Genomic DNA, 19,038 nt, shown 5'->3' with positions numbered 1-19,038 from the left:
GACGGTGGCGACCCAATCCCCAATCTCCATTTTCTTGAGATTTGGATCAGCTGCAGTAGTAGTACTGACTGCAACTTATGCAGTCATAGTCGCTACCGTTTGATCTGAATCGGATGGCACAGGTTAGTCAGAGCACTATAGCAAAAGTACCGTAGAATAAAATATTAGTATTATGATTCTATTTTGATCACTGTAGCGGTAAATCTGGACCATTCATCATCAAAATGAATGGTTGAAGATACGTGCAGTCCTAAGTTACAGTGGAAGTTACCACTGCAGCTGATCTCAATCCATTTTCTTGCCATTCTCAGCAGCCCTTCCTTCCAAGCCCCCACCACAAACACACACACACACACTCGCGAGCTCAGCTCGCCTCCTCACTAGTATAAAATAGTAGTCGTCCCCTTCTTGGCGCGCCGCCGCAGCAACAGCGGCGCGCGAGGCTGCTCGGATCTCGCCGCGGCCATCGAACCGATGGAGCTCGACGACGCGTCTCGCCACGGATTCGGCAGGATGGGATTTGGGTAAATTCCTCTGCTCTGCACTTCTCCTCCTCCTCCTTGCCGCTGCTGTTCTTGGACAAGAAAAGCTTTCGTGTTCTTTCTTCGTTTTGTTTTTGAGCTCATCGAGTCGTTGGCGCGCGCGCAGATGCAAGCACTACAGGAGGAGGTGCAGGATCCGGGCGCCGTGCTGCAACGACGTCTTCCACTGCCGCCATTGCCACAACGAGTCCACGGTTTCGTCTCCCCCGCGTGCTTGCTTGCATTGCATCACCAATCCTGAATTTTATTTTTATTTTTTCTGCTCCTGCCTTTCTGATGTGCCGCTCCCTGTTCTTGGATCAGAAAGACGGCCACGAGCTCGATCGGCACGCGGTTGAATCGGTGGGTGCTCCTATATCACATCAATTCGATCCTGTTTCTTGATCTGAAAAAAACTGAAAAAACTTATCTTGGGGTATCTGCTCTTCAGGTTATCTGTCTCGTCTGTGACACCGAGCAGCCGGTTAGTGTTGAATCCACTGGGCTTTCCTTTCTGTTTCTTGGATCAATTTTTGTTTCTGACCGGTGATTTTTTTTTTTGAGCAGGTTGCGCAAGTGTGCTACAACTGCGGCGTTTGCATGGGCGAGTACTTCTGCAGCGCGTGCAAATTCTTCGACGACGACGTGAGATGCCGATGCTGCTTGCTTTGCTTCTGCTGGATCTGGTGATTTTCGATTTGGTTGTTGATGAGATGCACGTTCGTGTTCTGCAGGTTGACAGGGAACACTTCCACTGCCAAGATTGCGGCATCTGCAGGTATGTTTTTACCACACCATCTAAAAAAATCACTTAAAAAGTGGGAATGCATTTCAAATTTTCTGAGCTGACTGAATTTGGGATGCAATGCAAATTTGCAATAGAGTTGGAGGGAAGGATAACTTCTTCCACTGCGAAAAATGTGGTGAGTCAGTGTGATCCTACATCTCTCGATACTCGGTACTGAAATCCCAAGCTATTACTATTTACTGGTGAGATGGTTGAATCTGAATCTCTCAATTCCACTTTTAAATATCTGTTGAAACACAGGATCATGCTACTCGGTCAGCCTGCGCGACAAGCACTGCTGCATCGAGAACTCCATGAAGAACAACTGCCCCATCTGTTACGAGGTGTGTGTTCTAATGTTCTTCTGCCAGAACAGAACAGTGACGCTACCTTCTGCATACTGTTCATTAAAAAAAATGCAGTCTCTTATGTACGAAACTGTCGATCGTCATCACAAATGCAGTATCTGTTTGACTCTCTAAGGGAGACGTCCGTGCTCAGATGTGGGCACACGATGCACCTGCAATGCTTCCACGAGATGCTGAAGCACGACAAGTAATCGCCCATGCTGTGTTGATTTGTTTCCATGTGGCTCTTTCTTTCTTTGTTTGTTTCTTTACTTTGTGTGATAGATTAGTCATCTCTTTCGTGTGATCTTGTTCTTCTTGGATGCCTGATAATTGTAGGTTCTCTTGTCCCATATGCTCGATGCCTATCTTTGACATGGACAAGTTCTTGAGGGCTTTGGACGCTGAGGTATGTATTAAATTTCTTAGTGAGCTTGCTTAACACAATAGCATTATACAACTAGACTTCATCTTTCAATTTATTTAATAGACCTGTTGTAGGTTCAGAAATAGTGAATATAAAATAAACCAAAATACAAATCATATGCAAAGGAACTAAAAAACCGGACCAGATATTGGCTCATCATTTCAATTACATTTTGGAAAGGTTTCAAACTTGCAGAGTTGCAGTAGTCTCACCAATCTAAAGCCTTAGTGATAATTAATTTGTAGGAATACTGCCATAATATGTTCATTTTTTAACCTCTGCAGATTGAAGCAAATATGCTGCACATAGATTACATGGGAAAGGTAAGCTTGCCTCCATCCAAGAACTCTCACCCTGTGCCATTTGACAGTATAAAATACTACATACACTTTGACGCTAATGTTGCTGATTGGTGTTGGTTTGCAGGGATGGATCGTGTGCAACGACTGCAGGGACACGACGCAGGTGTACGCGAGGGTGGCAGGGCACAAGTGCTGCCATTGCCAGTCTCACAACACCTGCAGGGTGGCTGCCCCGGTGCTCCCTGCTTAATTAAATTGAGTAAATTTCATATAAAATTCAGCTGCAGATGCTGTCAGCACCGCAGCATCATATTATTGATTTATACTAGTATTCAGTAGTATTGGCTGGGTTATTTTAAGTAGCCAATTAAGTGTATTTTCAGTCCAACATGAACTGCATGGGTCATATCTTGTATGCGAATTATACACGTTTTATGTAACAAAGCAAGGTGAATTTGAAAGGCGAAGAAACAGTTAGGGATGTGCCCAATTTTTGTTGGTCTGCAGAGTGCAGATCCAAGCTAAAAACACTAAAGGACACCTGGCATTTCTGTTCTTTTTCTGGGCCTGAAAAAGGGTACGTATTGCCTTTGTGCCTTTGTTCAGGCCTCAATCGGCCACAGGCGGCCTGTTGACCATACCATCCCACCCCAAGAGGCCTAAGGCGATGGATTAGAGAGGTGGGAGTGGGCTAAGCCCATGGATACTTATTAGCCAATTCTACTTTAAATAAATAGATTAATTTCTATTTCATAGTAAATTCGCAAAACTACGTATAAATCAAACTGTCGTAAAACTATAGATTTAAAGCGGGTATCTCACAGAACTAGAGATTTAGTATTGAGCTTATCATGAAACTATGTAAAGCATAGTACCGCAATCTATAGATTTAGTGCTATTTTAGTGCAAAAGTACAACGTTTATAATTCTAACATAATAGTAGTCCTAGGAGCTAAAATCTATATTTAGAATTTCACTACTAAATCTGTAGGTTTGCCATTATCTAAAAAAATATCTGTAGGTTTGCGGTAAATTTGGTACTAAACCGATAGCTTTTACGATAGATTGTCTAAATTTGTAGTTTTGCAAATTTGGTCAAAATGTCACAAGTGAGTGTGCCTTGCACACGTATTAACCAGATTAGAGACATAACATAGCCATAAGTAACGTAAATATGGAAAGAGATTCTCTAACTTATTGCCCTCTGACTTCAAGGGGTTGACATGTGAGCCCCATAGCTCAAGGACTCACATGCTAGTGACCCATGTCAGAGAAGCCCTTTTCCGATAAGTATATACACTTTATCAAACACACCCTTACGAGTATGTACTATTAATATAATGTTGTGCAACAAGTTAAAAAAAAAGCATGAGTAGCCATGCTCAGTTTACAACCACAATTTATTTTTAGAGGTAAGTGGGTTTACTGCAGCTAGGGGCGGATGTACATGTGAAGTTTGTTCACTTTAACACCACTTTTAACCATAGCAAATTTTGGTGTTCTCAAATTTTAATAGGGTAACAAACTGAACACTACCTTTTACTAACATTATCCTATCAAATCGTGGTAGCTCTGGAACTTTTCTCTCATAGAAATACTACCGAATTTTGGAAAGAAATCAAACTAAATAAATCCAGCGCTATCAAATTGACAACGTAAAAACATATCAAAATTTGGTATTGCTAAAATTAGTAAGATTGAAATTGGCAGCGAAGTGAATAAATCTAAAGTTTAGGTGATGTTCACTTGACATAGGGAAATTTTGAAATCTCATAAGTATTAGATCAAATTAAACATTATATTATACCTATGATTATTTGTAAGCGTAGACACATCATATATTTCGTTCTAGATTTATCCTTGCATGCCATGTCGATGTTGGTAGGTAGGAGTTGGAAGGAGAAAAGCAAGAGTCACACAAATGGCCTACAACGAAACGAAGCCCGGGTTTAGCTCCCAAATTTTTTTTTTCCAAAAACATCATATTGAATCTTTGGACACATACATGAAGCATTAAATATAAATAAAAATAAAAGCTAATTGCACAATTTGCATGGAAATACGAGATGAATCTTTTGAGCCTAATTAATCCATGATTAGCCATAAATGCTACAGTAACCCAATGGCTTAATTAGGTTTAAAAAATTCGTCTCGCGGTTTTCAGACGAGTTATGAAATTAATTATTTTATTCTTGTCAAAAACCTTTTCTGACATCCGTTCAAATATTCGATGAGACACAGACAGATTTTCTTTTAGCGAAGCCGAAACGTGGTCGTTGTTGCGCCATAACAGCGGCCTTGTTTAGATTTCAACTTTCTTTTTCAAACTTTCAACTTTTCCGTCACATCAAACTTTTCTACACACAAACTTACAACTTTTTCATCATATCGTTCTAATTTTTTCGAACTTTTAATTTTGGCGTGAATCTAAACACAGCCGCGGCAACCGTAGTAGTCTAGTACTAGTACTACTCCGTACTCCATAGCCTCTTCTCGTCTCATCTCGTGCTGCGCGTCTGACGACCTCGTCCTACCAACCTGCCAATTTCTTCCTTCCATCCGTCCTGCAACCTCCTCCTCTGCTTCTCGATTTCTCCTCCTCGCTGCAGCTAACTCCTCCGAATTAGGAGGTTCATCTTGATGTAATTGACTGGATTCAATAAAATTTTTCATTATCTTGAAAAAGAAAGTAGCGGAGGTGCAACGTTGGCATATGGAGAAGCGGAGGTGGCCGCCGGCGGCGGCGGCGGCGGCGATGCTTCTGGTGCTCATCCCTGCTGCATCGCGCCCACCCTATGGGATCGTAGCAGCAACAGGTAAAGCTCATCTCTGCCTCAGCCTTATCACTTGCTGCTAGCGCGGCAGCTGATGGATTGATTATTTGATTTCTTTCTGTTCTTTTTTGTTTTCTTTGATGCAATTTTGTTTTTTTATGCAACTGATTTCTCTTCATCGATTTAATTTCAATTTGAGAAGGGGGGAAAAATGAGGCGAATTTTATATCTCAATGTGCTCATGCAAGGTTTGCTTGTACTGTAGTAGTAGATTTAATCACTAGTAGTGTGGCTGTTTCTGGAAGACAGTGATGTTGACTGTTATTGTTGACTATTGTTTCTGGCTTTCTGCAAGACGATTAATAATGTTGACTATTGTTTACTTCCTCCGTTTCACGATGTAAGTCATTCTAACGTTTCTCACATCTGTCTAGATTCATTAGCATCAATATAAATGTAGGAAATGCTAAAATGACTTACATTGTGAAACGGATGGGGTATATGAAATCAATAACTATTGTACCTGGAAGCAAAAAAAAAAGGATATTTTGCACGCGTGAGTTGAACTTGAACCTTCAAATGTATAGCAAAGTACAGGGCCTTTGTATCTCAATTCTTTCATCTAATGGCATGAAGAAGGAATGGTACCCTAGCAGGAACATTGCTTTCATCACCCAGACAATCTAAGGAATACACAAATGCAACACTAAAGTTTACTTATGTTCTAATTCTTGTCTGATAGCATTTATTCTTGATGAGTATGAATGTATGATGTGTAACTGAGATTTGCACATATCAGCATCCCTGTTCTTTTCGATAAGATATCTATCAGCATGCCTAAAGGCTAGATGTTCCAATCTCCACAGAATCCAGTGTCCAGAATAGTGAGCAGAGCTTTGGTTTCAACCTTACACTTGCCAAGACTATTGTGGAGTATGCCTCAGCTGTAAGTTATCATCACCTTATTCTTTCCAAATTGTGTCATGTGTCATATACAAATATAATACTCAATGCACCACTCCCCCACCCCCCAATTTTTTTTTTTGGTGTAATTCAAGAGTAAATTGTATCTTGCAGTGAATAGAGTCAACCCCTTTTTAGTTTATTCTTTTTTTTTCTCGAAATGAAGTTACCCTCAATTATTTCCTCTCATATTTGGCAGTGTGCATCCACCTTAGGATGCAGAGGCCAGGCGTTACCCATTATCTAAAAAAATGATTTCCTCTCGTATATATAGGTCTATATGACAGATCTAACAGAGCTCTATACATGGACATGCTCAAAATGCAATGACTTAATCCAAGTAAGATACCCAACACTTTGGTGCCTAATTAGTTTCATTTTGATCACGATTAAAATTGATTTTGTCATGGGCGCTTGTTTTCCGAAAACAGGGGTTCGAGATGAGACGTCTAATCGTTGATGTCCAGAACTGCTTGCAGGTCTATATCTAAATGCTAATACTGTTTTACAATACAGTTCTCATCAATCCTATTTAAATAAAATGCTACTACATGACATTAAACAATATGACAGGCATTTGTTGGTGTCGATCACAATCTCAACGCTATCATTGTTTCAATCAGGGGAACTCAAGAGAACAGGTTCTGAAATAACTCTACACAATTTTCTTGTTCTTAGTGGCTTCTACGGGAGTTATGATATCCCTCTGTATTCATGCCTAAATTTTCTGCTCAGTGTACAGAATTGGATTAAGGATATGCTATGGAAGCAATCTGATCTGAACTACCCGGACATGCCCGACGCAAAGGTTTTTGCCACTGACCTGTTAATGTAATTATACTTTTTTGCTGAAGAATAGGACATGAGTTTTTTTTTCTTTGGGTCTGATGAGATTTCTACTCTGGTTAAAGGTTCACACTGGATTTTACTCTTCTTACAATAACACACTTTTACGTCCAGCCATCGCAAACGCCGTTCACAAGGCGAGGAAGTTATATGGAGATATTAGCATAATAGTTACAGGGCATTCAATGGGAGGAGCGCTTGCTTCTTTCTGTGCACTTGATCTTGCGGTAAGTGCTACTGAAATTCAACCAAATACTTGCTGAATTTAAGCATCAGTTAAAGGAAATAGGGAGAAATATCACCACAATCACAATGAACAGGCCAAAACAATCCGAACTGAACAAATTCAGAAAGCTTGATTGTAATGTAGTTTCACTAACGTTGCATGTTTGCAAGGGAATTGCTAAAAAACAGTCACAAGTTTTTTTAAGTATGATGTTATAATTAAGAAGATACCTTGTTTCGACAGTAGATATTCTTTCACCGCTGATTCATTAAACTCTGAAATGCTTTCTACATTTGCAGATTACCCATGGAGGCAACAATGTTTACCTGATGACTTTTGGGCAGCCGCGCGTTGGCAACGCTGCATTTGCATCTTACTTTGCCAAATATGTGCCCAATACAATTCGAGTGACACATGAGCATGACATTGTGCCGCATTTGCCCCCATATTTTTTCATTTTTCCAGACCAAACATACCATCACTTCCCAACAGAGGTATGCTAGCTCTTGCATAAAAACAGGAAATTTGCTACTCTCTCCGTTTCACAATGTAAGTCATTCTAGCATTTTCCACATTCATATTAATGTTAATGAATCTAGACATATATATCTAGCTAGATTCATTAACATCAATATGAATACGGGAAATGCTAGAATGACTTATATTGTGAAACGGAGGAAGTACTACTAAACTGCAGTCACAACGTTTGTGCTTAATTTTTTCTTCACATTGAACTAGATTACAATGCAAGTAGTTTTCTGCAAAACAGTATTTTTTCTTTCCATCTTGGCATCATGAAATGTTTAAACTAATTTGCCAGCCTATTTTATCTGCTTGAAGAATGAAAAAATGCTACCACTCGTGGTTGTATAAATTAAATATATAATTTAAACTGTAACGGTTTTCTTGCTAGATAGCAGAAACCAAACGCCCCCTCTGAACTATGATATATCATACATCATCGTTTCACCACCCAAACAATGTTCTCACTTACGCATATATATCACCTATACATACGCACTAACTGAAATTTCAGGTCTGGGAACATGAAGTCGATGGCAGCACAGTCTACCAAGTCTGCGACGGCAGCGGCGAAGATCCAGACTGCTCCAGGTGATCATCTGATCTGACGACTGGCTGATCGTCGCTCGTTCATCCTTTGGCATCTCAATCCAGCGCAGTGCTTCAGAATAATGGCTTAATTTGTTGTGCCTAGCTGTGCTGTACTAGTAGAGATCCTGAAGAACATTTTGCGTGTATATCCATTGATTCCAGGAGCGTGCTGGTGCTGTTCTGGAGCGCGTCAGACCACCTGACGTACCTTGGAGTGGACATGGAGGCCGACGACTGGAGCACCTGCAGGATCGTCCTGGGCAGGAGCGCCGCCGAGACGCTCCTGCTGCAGCACGCACGGCAACTCGCCGGCGGCGACGACGAGAGCGGCGGCGTCAATGTCGTCGTCAGAGATCACGGTGTGCAGGTTGTTGGTTCGGAGATAGCAGTTGCGGCTAGGTAGCCGTACCGTATGTACTTGTGCAACTTGAAAGTGCGTTTTGTGAACACAACTCACTGATGGTATCTCTATATACATAGTTTTGGCTGTAAATTTTTAGATATTGCTTTCTTCTGTAATGCTGGTTTAATTGATATTGAAGTACACAACAATTCAAGGCTAGTTGTTTCTCTTCTCTATCTCTGTCTCTATCTTTACTCTCTACTATTATAAAAATTGAAGATGTTTTTGCCACAATCTTTGGTACGTCCCTCCGCTGCCCCCTCTTGCGGTGCCTGCCGTTGCCACTGTGGAATAGTGCCGAAGTGTAGCAAGAGGATTGTGGCCAAGCTCGCGCTTGCTGGGCTGAGTGATACGACCTCATGCACGCAGCCCTTCCCTTCGGATCACGCCATGGCCCTATCTTCACTCTTCTCTAGCTCCTCGCCTCAGGTGCAAGCCGGAGTGTATTGGGACCCCCTAGCCCACCCTCCCCCTTGTGATAGGAGTATTTTTCTTTCTTAGTAGCTTATCTTCCTTGTATTTGTTTTTTTTCCTTTACCCCCTGTCAACGGTTTTCTAACCGTGTGCATTGTGTAATCAAACTCTGCTATCTTCTTCTAACATATTGACGTGCAGTTTTTTTTGCACATTCGCGAAAAACCATCGTCCCTTCATATGATTTGGGTTCGGGCTTTCGTTCGCCTCCTTTGCCCCTTCGTCTAAGCGGGAGCGCGCTGTCTGATCTGAGTCTAAGGTGCAATCAGAGTGAGTCCAGAAAGGCCACCGTGGGAGGTCTCAGACAGATTGCAAATGATTGAAATGCTGATATCGGATAACGGTAGTCCATGGTGAACAAGTCCTTCCCAATCTTTCCAAACTGGAGGCATCACCTTGTCCTGCTCCTGGTTAGTTGGTCCATTTTCATCAGACGACACCAGCTGAAAGTTTTTCACAGAGGCAACAGTAGCCCGTGGCCGTCCACGGAAGTTGAGGCACCATCATTGCAGTTGCTCATGCCACCTAGGAGATTTATTCTTCGGAACCAGCTTTTCTTCCTTCTGAGTAGATAATTGTAAAGTTGCACTATCTCTATACGAGGTGATTTTGATCTGAAGAATGAAATCGATGGGAAAGAGTCGAGGCCACTAAGAGGAAATTCAGTCTGTGTTGGAGCTTTTCCACCCTCTTGAACAGCTGATGCGGGGATGGAATCCATAATGCAGCTCATCCTTCTTGGACCTCTGCAATAAGCATGCATCGCAAAAATCACTGCAATTTTTACAAAGTACTGTAGAAGCAGTTAAATCTAGCATGCAATGTCAATCAACAATGAAAAGGCTCAAGGAGTTGTGATGTTATCACCACTTTTTATAATTGGAGCCTTTTTTTTAGAAAATAGATTCAGCATGTCTAATTGATCGCATTAATCACCACTGTGATTTTTACACTATCGATGAATTCACATATTCAGATCTCAGGTGGTGATGACAATATTTACCAAAACTATCCATAGATTTACTCGGCATAACACAAGTGCTGATTCAATACCTTGCACCCAAAACATTCAGTTCGTAGGGAACATGTGAAACTGGGTAATTCCCGGCAGGAACTCTCGGGGATACTTGGTTCAGACCAACCACACGTGCAGACCGACATTTTGGGTCCATCTATATATATGGCGCCACAAATTTTAGTCCAAAACAGTCGGATTGGACTACATACTGATTACCGCAATTTCAAACACAAAGTTGACAATTAATGAGCCTTGGCAATATAACAAATAAGTAACTTTATTATAATACACAATATAAATTAAATTTACGATAGAAAACTAACGATCACAAAAGTTACACTTAAATAAATTTAAAATCACATACGTAATTTTAATGTATTTTCACTGTAAGTTCCAAAATTACATAAATAACTTTAATGTATTTTCACTGTAAGTTCCAAAATTACATATTTAAGTGTCCTAAAATTACATATGTAATTTTAATATATTTTCACTGCAAGTTTTAAAATTACATATGTAAGTCCCAAAATTACATATGTATTTAATATGTAATTACAATGTAAGTGCCATATAATTGCATAAATTATCACTATAGTGTAATTTTCATTAATTACGATTTACTTTTTCGTACATAACGAATAGAATCTTTGTGCTCAGTTGGTCAAAAGCCTGGTGTTGTAAGCCTGTAACTCGTCGATCACGGGATCGACTCCCCGCCACCGCACCACCGCACCTTCATTTTTCTCGGAAAGCATTAGCACGAATCTTGATACAGATCCTAGGTCTAAAAATCGACTATTTTTTTACAGAAATTGGCGTGCGAGTGAAACTGTCCCACCCGCACACATTTTCTTTTTTTCTTTTTGCCTTTTTTTTCGCGTTTTCTTCTTTTTTTCATCTTTTTCGCATTTTTTTGGCTCCCCCTCCTCTCATGCGTTTTCCCTTTTTTTCCATTTTTTTCCCATTTTTTAATCGTTCGCACAAGTGTTTTCAAAATATTTGAGTTGAATGTTTTCAAATTTTAACTTTGAAAGTTTTTCAATCTGAAGTAAGTTTCAAATCTAGAGTTGAAAGTTTTAAAATCCGAGTTGAAAGTTTTCAAAATTTGTCTTACAAATTTAAATTTTGAGTCGAAAGTTTTCAAATTTAACTTGAAAGTTCAAATTTCGAGTTGAATTTTTTTTTAACAAAATGAGTTTAGAGTTTCAAATTTTGAGATGAAAGTTTTAAATTTTATGTATGGCTTTTAATTTTTCGATAGAAAGTTTTAAATTTTACGTGAAAGTTTCTTTCACATATATATAGATTTCTTTTCAATCTGTTAGTAAAAAAATAACCCCAAAAAAGAAAAATATTCCCTTAATTATTATCCTAAACTAACTCAGTTACGGGAGAAGAGAAAATGCACACTGGCGGCGCGCACGAGCTAGCTTTCTCAGACATTTTGAGACAACAGCTCCATCATATGGTGGATGGGCATCATAGATGGTAAACTTTGTACTATGAAAGTTTGACGTGTTAAAACAAAGGTGGTTAGCTGATTCTTTTAATTGTTATTGTAAGCCATATTTAGATCTGTAAGAAAAAAAAAGATACAACTAAAGATTAAGTTTGAGTAATACACTTGACATCCAAATACATACAGTTTTGTTCTAAGTTCAGATGCTAAATGCATAGCACTTTCAATTTCTTGTACCTTCCAAATTCTAACACTTAAAACAAAAAAGGAGGGGGAAAATGCCATGTGATGCTTTTATATGAAACAACCTACAGTACATCTAAAGGGCCTTCCTTATACATACTTTGTTCATAACACTCCTTACCGCTGCGATTTTCTCATTTTTTGCAAATGTTTTTGGCTCCTTGGAGAAATGGACGCGTGTTGGGCTACTTAGCAAAAAAAAAAAAAAACTCCTTGCATTTGCATGAAATATCGCACAAATCCTTGAACCAACTGATGCCCCTGTCATGTTTTATCCAGGAAACCCCTTGTCTTTCATAGAAATAGAGAAAATTCCGCTTTCAGGGGTTGGACTGTAAACATGGAAAGTATAAGGATTTTTCTGCAAAACATCCTTCCCCCACCCCCAATCCCCAAACTCTCCCTCGATCCCCTCCATCATTCCCTCACCTCAGCGCCTCCACCCTCGCCCTCGTCCTGCCGCCACCGCCGGTGCAGTACTGCCTCCGCCGCTGTACTCCTACCCCTGTTGTCGCTGTCGTCCTTCACCCCCATCGTCTCCGTCCCTCACAACCCTAAACCCGCCACCGCCGTCGCCATCGTCACCCCGTCGAAACCTTCGCTTCAAAACCATGTCGGCCACGACACGTGGCGAAGAGGCATGTCCATCGATGACAAACCCGTCCTGCACCACCACCACCAAATCCATGACGGACGAGCCGCCGACGGTGACAACAAACATCCATGACGGCAGCGACGGCAATGATCGATGAGACGGCACGGCTGAAGCGGAGGATCACGTGGGTGGCAGCGAGAGGGCGGGACTGGAGGCATGGATGCAGATCGAGTGCGGGAGAGGCTACTCCTCTGGGTGGCACCGCGGCAAGCAGCACCTGGGCATCAATGATGACTCTTAGTTCGGCATCTGGGATGATGATCAGGAGCAAGAAGACGACGCGAAGATGAAGGAGGTTTGATAAAACGGATTTGCTAACCTCCTGCTGACAGGTTGTATCCCCCAAATTTTGCAAATTTTGGGCCACCGGATGAGCTTTGAGATTCGTGCTCCATGCCTTCTCCTCCAACTCCGGCGACCTCCTCTTCTTCTCCAGCGCCAGCGACACCCTACGAGTTAAGGTCTTGGGGTGGGGTGGGGGTGGGAGGGGGAGGGGAAGGGGAGGAGTTCGCCGCCTTAGAGGGATGGACGGGGGAGGAGGCAGCCCAGCAGTGGGCGGCGGATCGGGCAGATGGCAAGGCGCCGGCGGCGGCGCCGGAGCCACGGTGCTGGAGGAGGGCGGTGGGCCGGTGTTGGTGGCAGGGGCATCTCGCCACCAACGACTCGCAGAGGAAGGAGGGGGCAGGTGGGACAGGGAGGGGGAGGTCTCACCAGCGCCGTTGACGTCCTTCGGCCAGTCGGCGAGGCGGGCGGCGGCGTGGTGGGGCGGTGGCGGCGGGGGGATCGGGCGGATAATAGTGATGGGATGGGTGGCGGCTGAATACGCGCGACGTGAGGGAAAAGGGAGGAGAGCTAGGGTTAATGCCTCTGCATGAATCTTAAAGCACATCCAACGGTCTAAAATTTGAAAGATGGGAGGTGAGATTTTCTGTCAACAGATGTATTGGTAAAAAGTCGAAACTAATAGGAGTATGAATTATGATGCATGGTTTTGTTATCTGTCCAATTAAATGATCGAATCATGCTTGCTGCTGATCCATCAATGTGCCTGATGTTTTATATGCATCTCTGTAGGCTACTGCAATTTCTGATATGATGTTCAGAATCGTCTACTACCAATTGAATTTGCATGCAACCTATGCTATGTAGTTCAGTTGATTCTTTCTTCGGTGTCAAATTTATGCATGAAGTTCTATACTTCTGTTTATTATGAATTGCAATAAACCTGTCAGGAATTGTTGCTGCCATGTTAGTTTATTTCTTGTTTGTAACTCAGGTAAGGATTTTCTGGTCCGGGGCGATGCAATTCTCAACTGTGCATGACAACTGATTGCCGCCCCTTGCATGTGCTTGTATGCTTCCAGTTTCAGGACATGTATGGCTGTATGTTGGGTGACCATGAAGTTACAGGCAGGTATTTCTCCCAAAAAGAAAAAAAAACTATAGCCAAGGTACTTGTTATAAAATGGCAGAATCCCAATTGCAAATCTCTTGCTAAATAGGAGTACTATTTGTGCTACATTGCAATACCTAACCTTTCAGGTAGGAGCATACTCTGTCGCTGATGCCTTAAACTCTTTCATCTACTGAATTTATAGTAGAACATACAGAGTTAGAAAGTACAAATTAGAAAAACACCTCAATACGAATCATGATTATATTTCGGGGTACTGATAGAAGTTCGGAAATTTCTGATCTGAGAAAAATTGAAATTTGAACAATGTATTTGTTATTTTTTCCTTAATTCAAATAAGAATTTTTTCGCTAAAATAATTTCATATCATGGAACGAATTTCCTGAAATTTCAAACCAAAATATTAAACCCTGCATTGTTTTGCCAAAAATATTTTAATGTATTGACTGGCAATTTTTTTGATTAAGTGTGCTCATCTTAGTTATATACGCATTGTGAATTTTTATTAAGTACATTCCTGTTGTTGTAGTGGTAACTATGATTTTTATTAGAACCCGTATTCAACCTTTTAGGTAGTTGTCCATAGTCAGGTTGGCAACAGTACAACTAAAAAAAAGATAAGGATGCAAGAGTGATGGAGCACCCTACAACTGGAGAGATAAGGATGCAAGAGTTTGTGGTGCCATAGTCTATGACCATTGATGCATCAAAGATTTGACCATCAAACCGGAGGGCCCATTGCATTCAGCGGTGTAAAGTAAAAAAGAATACACACATGCTCGTCTTTCCTTGTGTCGATTTTTTACTACTACTTACATGTGATTGGTTCACCTACATGTTTAGTATCATCAGTTATGATCCATCCAAGCAGCTAAGAAAAAAATAGGTTACATGACCACCGACGTTGTACATGCTATTTGTTTGCACCTATTCCTCTCTTGAACATCGATAGGATAAAAAATTTTGGAATTATGACAATTTTGGTCTACATTAATTTAAAATGTTAAACAAAATTTGGTCACAACTAAATAAATTTTGCTAAATTCAATTTTTATTGAAATGTTCTAAAATAATTGAGAGAAATAGTTTCATGTTGAAAGGGGTTGACAAAATCCGAAGCTTCGATGGTTTATATTTTGTTGGCTGGTGGGAATCAACCATACATACAGTTTAGGATACGTGGAAATGCAAAATGGTTTGAATTTGTAAGTTATCCGATAAGTGAAGATTATGTTTCCTCTTTCTTAAAATAAACTATAATCATCGTCATAACATTAGTTTTTTTCCTATTACAATGCACGGGCACCTTTTATCTTATCTTACCTACTTAAAAAAATTGGAATTTTCCAATCGCCACAATCTGAGATTTCTTCCCCCGGCCGGCACAAAAATTCCGTCCAATGCGTCTGATTCCGCATCCTTAGACGCGCCCTCCTCGGATGATACGTTGTTGGAGCTGCCGCCGATTCTATTGCCGATGAGAGATCGTGCACTGTTGCCAAATGCTACCCACACGATGGCACACATTTGATTTCGTCTTCGATCTCCTCCTCTCTCTTGTAGCGGCGGTGGCGGCGTCGGTGGCCTCCGTCTCTGATGACGAGTTGCTGATCCGGCAGGTCAGGCTGTGGCGCTGTGCCGTGTCCACCGTCCACCCACAGCGTCGCCACGCGCTAGGCGCTGTCTCTCACCTCAACAGCCTAGAGAGAGGCGATTGACCACTGCCTCTACGCCTTGTACAAGGAGGATGACGACTCCCAATGCTGACTGCTGGCAAGGTCGGTTCGGTGATCAGTTTTTTACTTCATCGGTTCTTCCAGCATATGGCCATCCTACAAACAAACACATCTAGATCAGGCTGAATTTATCTCATCATCAATATTGTTTCTCTGAATTTTTCTGCACGCTGATGAAATCTTTGTTTTGTGTTTTCCGCTTTGATGTCTGAATCTGATCCAATTGTCTCATCAGTTTTGTTATATAAAAGTTAGTCGATAGTGGAACGACAACTAATCTTCTCGACTTCAGTCATTGATCCCAAAATATACCAGATGACGACACATAAACAATCGTAACAATGAAATAGAACAATTCTAATTTTATTTATTTTACAATAAATTTAATTTAATTTTATACATCATACATGTTATATATTTACTTTGAATACTACTCCCTCTGTTCTAAAATTTAATGGTTTTAGTTTTTTCACTGTGATTAAGGAAACAAGAAAATTATTACTGGATGATTACTATAATTGTTGAGATGAGGAAGTCACCGAAAAAAAATAAATGAGAGATGACTGTAATTGGTTGAGATAAGATTTTAGGTAGAGAAATTGCTATATTTTAAAATAAATCATTAGAAGATGCTATATTTTGAAATGAAGGAAGTATATAAATCCATGTTTCCAAAAATATTTTAAAATGAAGGAAGTATATAATTCCCTGGTATTTCTACAAAATTTAGAAACAGAAAATGCATGCGGCATTTCTAGATGTGGTAAGAGTTATGGCATATCTTGTGCTAAGGTTATCTTGACGTCATGCATCCAAAGTATAGTTCATAAGGGCAAAAATTGCTGAATTATTGACATTATTATATTCTCACTGATGCACAGCTGCATAATGACATCTTTATCTTCTTCTGTTCGTCTTGAGGTCTTGTGTCCACTCATCATCATTATGGACGATGACCTTGCATGCTGAGGTGCGTTTATCATGCTGATGCTGTTCTGCAACCACGTGTAACACTATTAAAAAACCATTTTACAGACGGTGACATATTTTTCCAGACGCGTAGGCCTTTTGGAGCTATATAGCCACCTACAAAAATAAAAACCGTGAGACGAGATCATTATCTGCCTGTGAAAATTGAATACCATTACTTTTACAGGCGGACCTCGATTTTTGCAGGCGAGACATTATATGTCCGCCAACAAAAAAGTTCATAAGTTACAAAAATCGCAACCTACCCCATTACCAAGTCTCCACCATTATTCCTTCCCTCCCTTGCCTCACCCGATCTCCCCCATTCTCATGCGTGTTGTCCTTCCCCCTCCCCTCCCTCCCTCCAGATCCGACCGGAGGAGGGGAGGGTGGTGGTGGCGCGACGTGGAGGTGGCGCGGAGGCGGTTCCCCCTCTCTCTAGCTGGATGAGGGGGAGCGACAGTGGTGGCGCAGACGCGGCGACGGTGACGACGGTGGAGGAAGCGACAGTGGCGGCTACTCCCTCCTTCCCCGCTCCTAGATCCGGCCGGACGAAGGGGAGTGACGGTGGCGGCGTGCAATGGTGGCGACGTAGAGGCGACTCCCCTCCCGAGCGACGGCGGCGGCACGGAGCGACGGTGGCGGTGCGGAGGCAGCACCCCTCCCCTCCCTATCCTAGATCCAGCCGGAGCAAGGAGCGGGGATGGTGGTGGCGGTGGCAGAGACTTCCCCTTGTAGATCCGGCCGGAGGAAGGGGAGCGATGGCAGAGGCGGCACAGAGGTGGTCGGCGGCGGCGGCGGAGACCTCCCTCCCTCCTGAATCCGGTGGAGGGGAAGGGTGGTGGTGGGGGCCACCGCATGCAGCAGCAGCGGCCGGAGGGCCCTCCCCTCCCTCATTTTCCTCTCTATCCCAGATCCCTCCGGAGGGGGGAGGGCAATAGCCAGATGAGTTCGGTTGTAGGGTTGGAGGTGGGGTAGTTGCAACAGGGGAGGGGGTTTTATGGGTTTGGAGGGATTCCTATGACGGCATCGTCATTGAAGCTAAGCCACATGGGTTGAACAACGGGGACAAAGTGGAGCTAGTGGTGAGAAAGTGGTAGCGTAGGAAGATGATGGAACGGGACCACGTCACCCCCGCTGGATTGAGGAGCAGGAGAGAGGGACCTCGTAGGCGCTGACAAGATCAGGGGGAACGAGTGCAATGGCGGTGGTGTGGGAGGCTGGCTACTGGAATGCATCGATCTGAGCGAGTAGAGGGAGAAGGAGGAGGACAGGATATGGTTGAGGCACAGTAGCTCTATGAATCTCACAATGATCCGGGCCGTCCAAAATGTGATTGAGATGAGAGTGGGTTCTTCCATCAAATGGGTATGTGTAGTCCTTTAGAGATCATGATTTACGTGCACACACGATTAATTAGGGCCTTTTCTTATTCAGATATTCACAAAGGATTTAAAAGTCCCATGTCAACCCAAAATTTCCTGTTTGCATTTTACTATTGTTGCTCAACAAATTAACATCTATATATAGTTTTCATACTTCTAAACTATCTTACTATTGTCAAGCAGGACAGTAACTCCGTATACTCTTCTATTTAGGGATATCCATAGCATGCAATTTTGCAGTAAACAGTATAGAAGCTCTGCAACCCCAAAGTTTTGCCCGCATGAAGCGCCTTAATTCTTGCCTGCTCACCCCCACCTTGTTGACATTAATTGACAGATATTGGGGCTTACAGTTGTGGCAAATGGTGAGTAAATAGCTCGACTTCAGCTGTATAATGTGGTATTTTTCCTTCAGAAAAGCTAGGAGAAGCACCTGTCAGCAATCATTCTGTTTCTCTTCAGTCTTTATAAACCAAAATATATATGTATGTCGTGATCTAGGCCAAAAGCGAGATGAAAAGATAGCTTGTATCTTTTGTGGGGGCAAGGTAGAACTAACCACACATTGACCAATCAATTACTCTCAGGGATTAATTAGTGGTTGGCAATATATATTCATATGAAAGGGACTTATTTTATTTATAAAAATGGAAACCTTTGAGTTTGTAAAAACAAAAGAAGAATCCCATAAAGAAGAAGAAGAAGAAAACAAACGAAGAGAGAGAAAGAGGATCAGATTCTCGTGGCCGAGTTTGCTCCGTAGTCCACATTGGAATCAAAGGTGTGCATTCTCATGTCTAGCATGATAGTGAGACAGCTGACACTAATGTTTTTAGAAGAATATTCAACTAGATCATGTGGCTTGTGTAGAAGCATTATTAGTTAATTTATCTTTCCGAGCAGATGTCTAGCGAATAATCTTGCTGTTTGGCAGCACATTTTAACGGAATTCAGGGTGCCAAGTTGGTTGAATGCA

The 19,038-nt window shown here is 41.9% G+C and overlaps 2 protein-coding genes and 1 pseudogene across 2 annotated transcripts; 2 read left to right on the top strand and 1 right to left on the bottom strand.

Moving 5' to 3' along the window:
- The first annotated feature begins 341 nt into the window (after positions 1 to 341).
- Positions 342 to 2,772, top strand: LOC127768160 (E3 ubiquitin-protein ligase SRFP1). Its single transcript, XM_052293694.1, has 12 exons — positions 342 to 524; positions 649 to 736; positions 846 to 884; positions 973 to 1,005; positions 1,089 to 1,166; positions 1,256 to 1,299; positions 1,404 to 1,444; positions 1,570 to 1,652; positions 1,772 to 1,863; positions 1,995 to 2,064; positions 2,367 to 2,405; positions 2,509 to 2,772. The coding sequence occupies exons 1-12, from the start codon at positions 475 to 477 to the stop codon at positions 2,632 to 2,634; spliced, it is 783 nt and encodes a 260-aa protein (XP_052149654.1). The 5' UTR covers positions 342 to 474; the 3' UTR covers positions 2,635 to 2,772.
- A 2,077-nt stretch (positions 2,773 to 4,849) lies between these two features.
- LOC127768159 (lipase-like) lies at positions 4,850 to 8,885 on the top strand. The gene is made up of 10 exons (XM_052293693.1): positions 4,850 to 5,200; positions 6,025 to 6,104; positions 6,396 to 6,461; positions 6,553 to 6,600; positions 6,695 to 6,762; positions 6,857 to 6,929; positions 7,033 to 7,194; positions 7,493 to 7,687; positions 8,230 to 8,306; positions 8,469 to 8,885. Exons 1-10 carry the CDS (start codon positions 5,098 to 5,100, stop codon positions 8,707 to 8,709), a joined length of 1,113 nt encoding a protein of 370 aa, XP_052149653.1. The 5' UTR covers positions 4,850 to 5,097; the 3' UTR covers positions 8,710 to 8,885.
- Positions 8,886 to 9,448: 563 nt separating this feature from the next.
- LOC127765453 (tubby-like F-box protein 6) lies at positions 9,449 to 12,437 on the bottom strand (annotated as a pseudogene).
- Between the last annotated feature and the right edge of the window lie 6,601 nt (positions 12,438 to 19,038).

Source organism: Oryza glaberrima, chromosome 3, assembly GCF_000147395.1.
Source record: "Oryza glaberrima chromosome 3, OglaRS2, whole genome shotgun sequence".
Classification (NCBI taxonomy): domain Eukaryota; kingdom Viridiplantae; phylum Streptophyta; class Magnoliopsida; order Poales; family Poaceae; genus Oryza; species Oryza glaberrima.
This window is presented reverse-complemented; position numbering and strand designations above follow the sequence as displayed.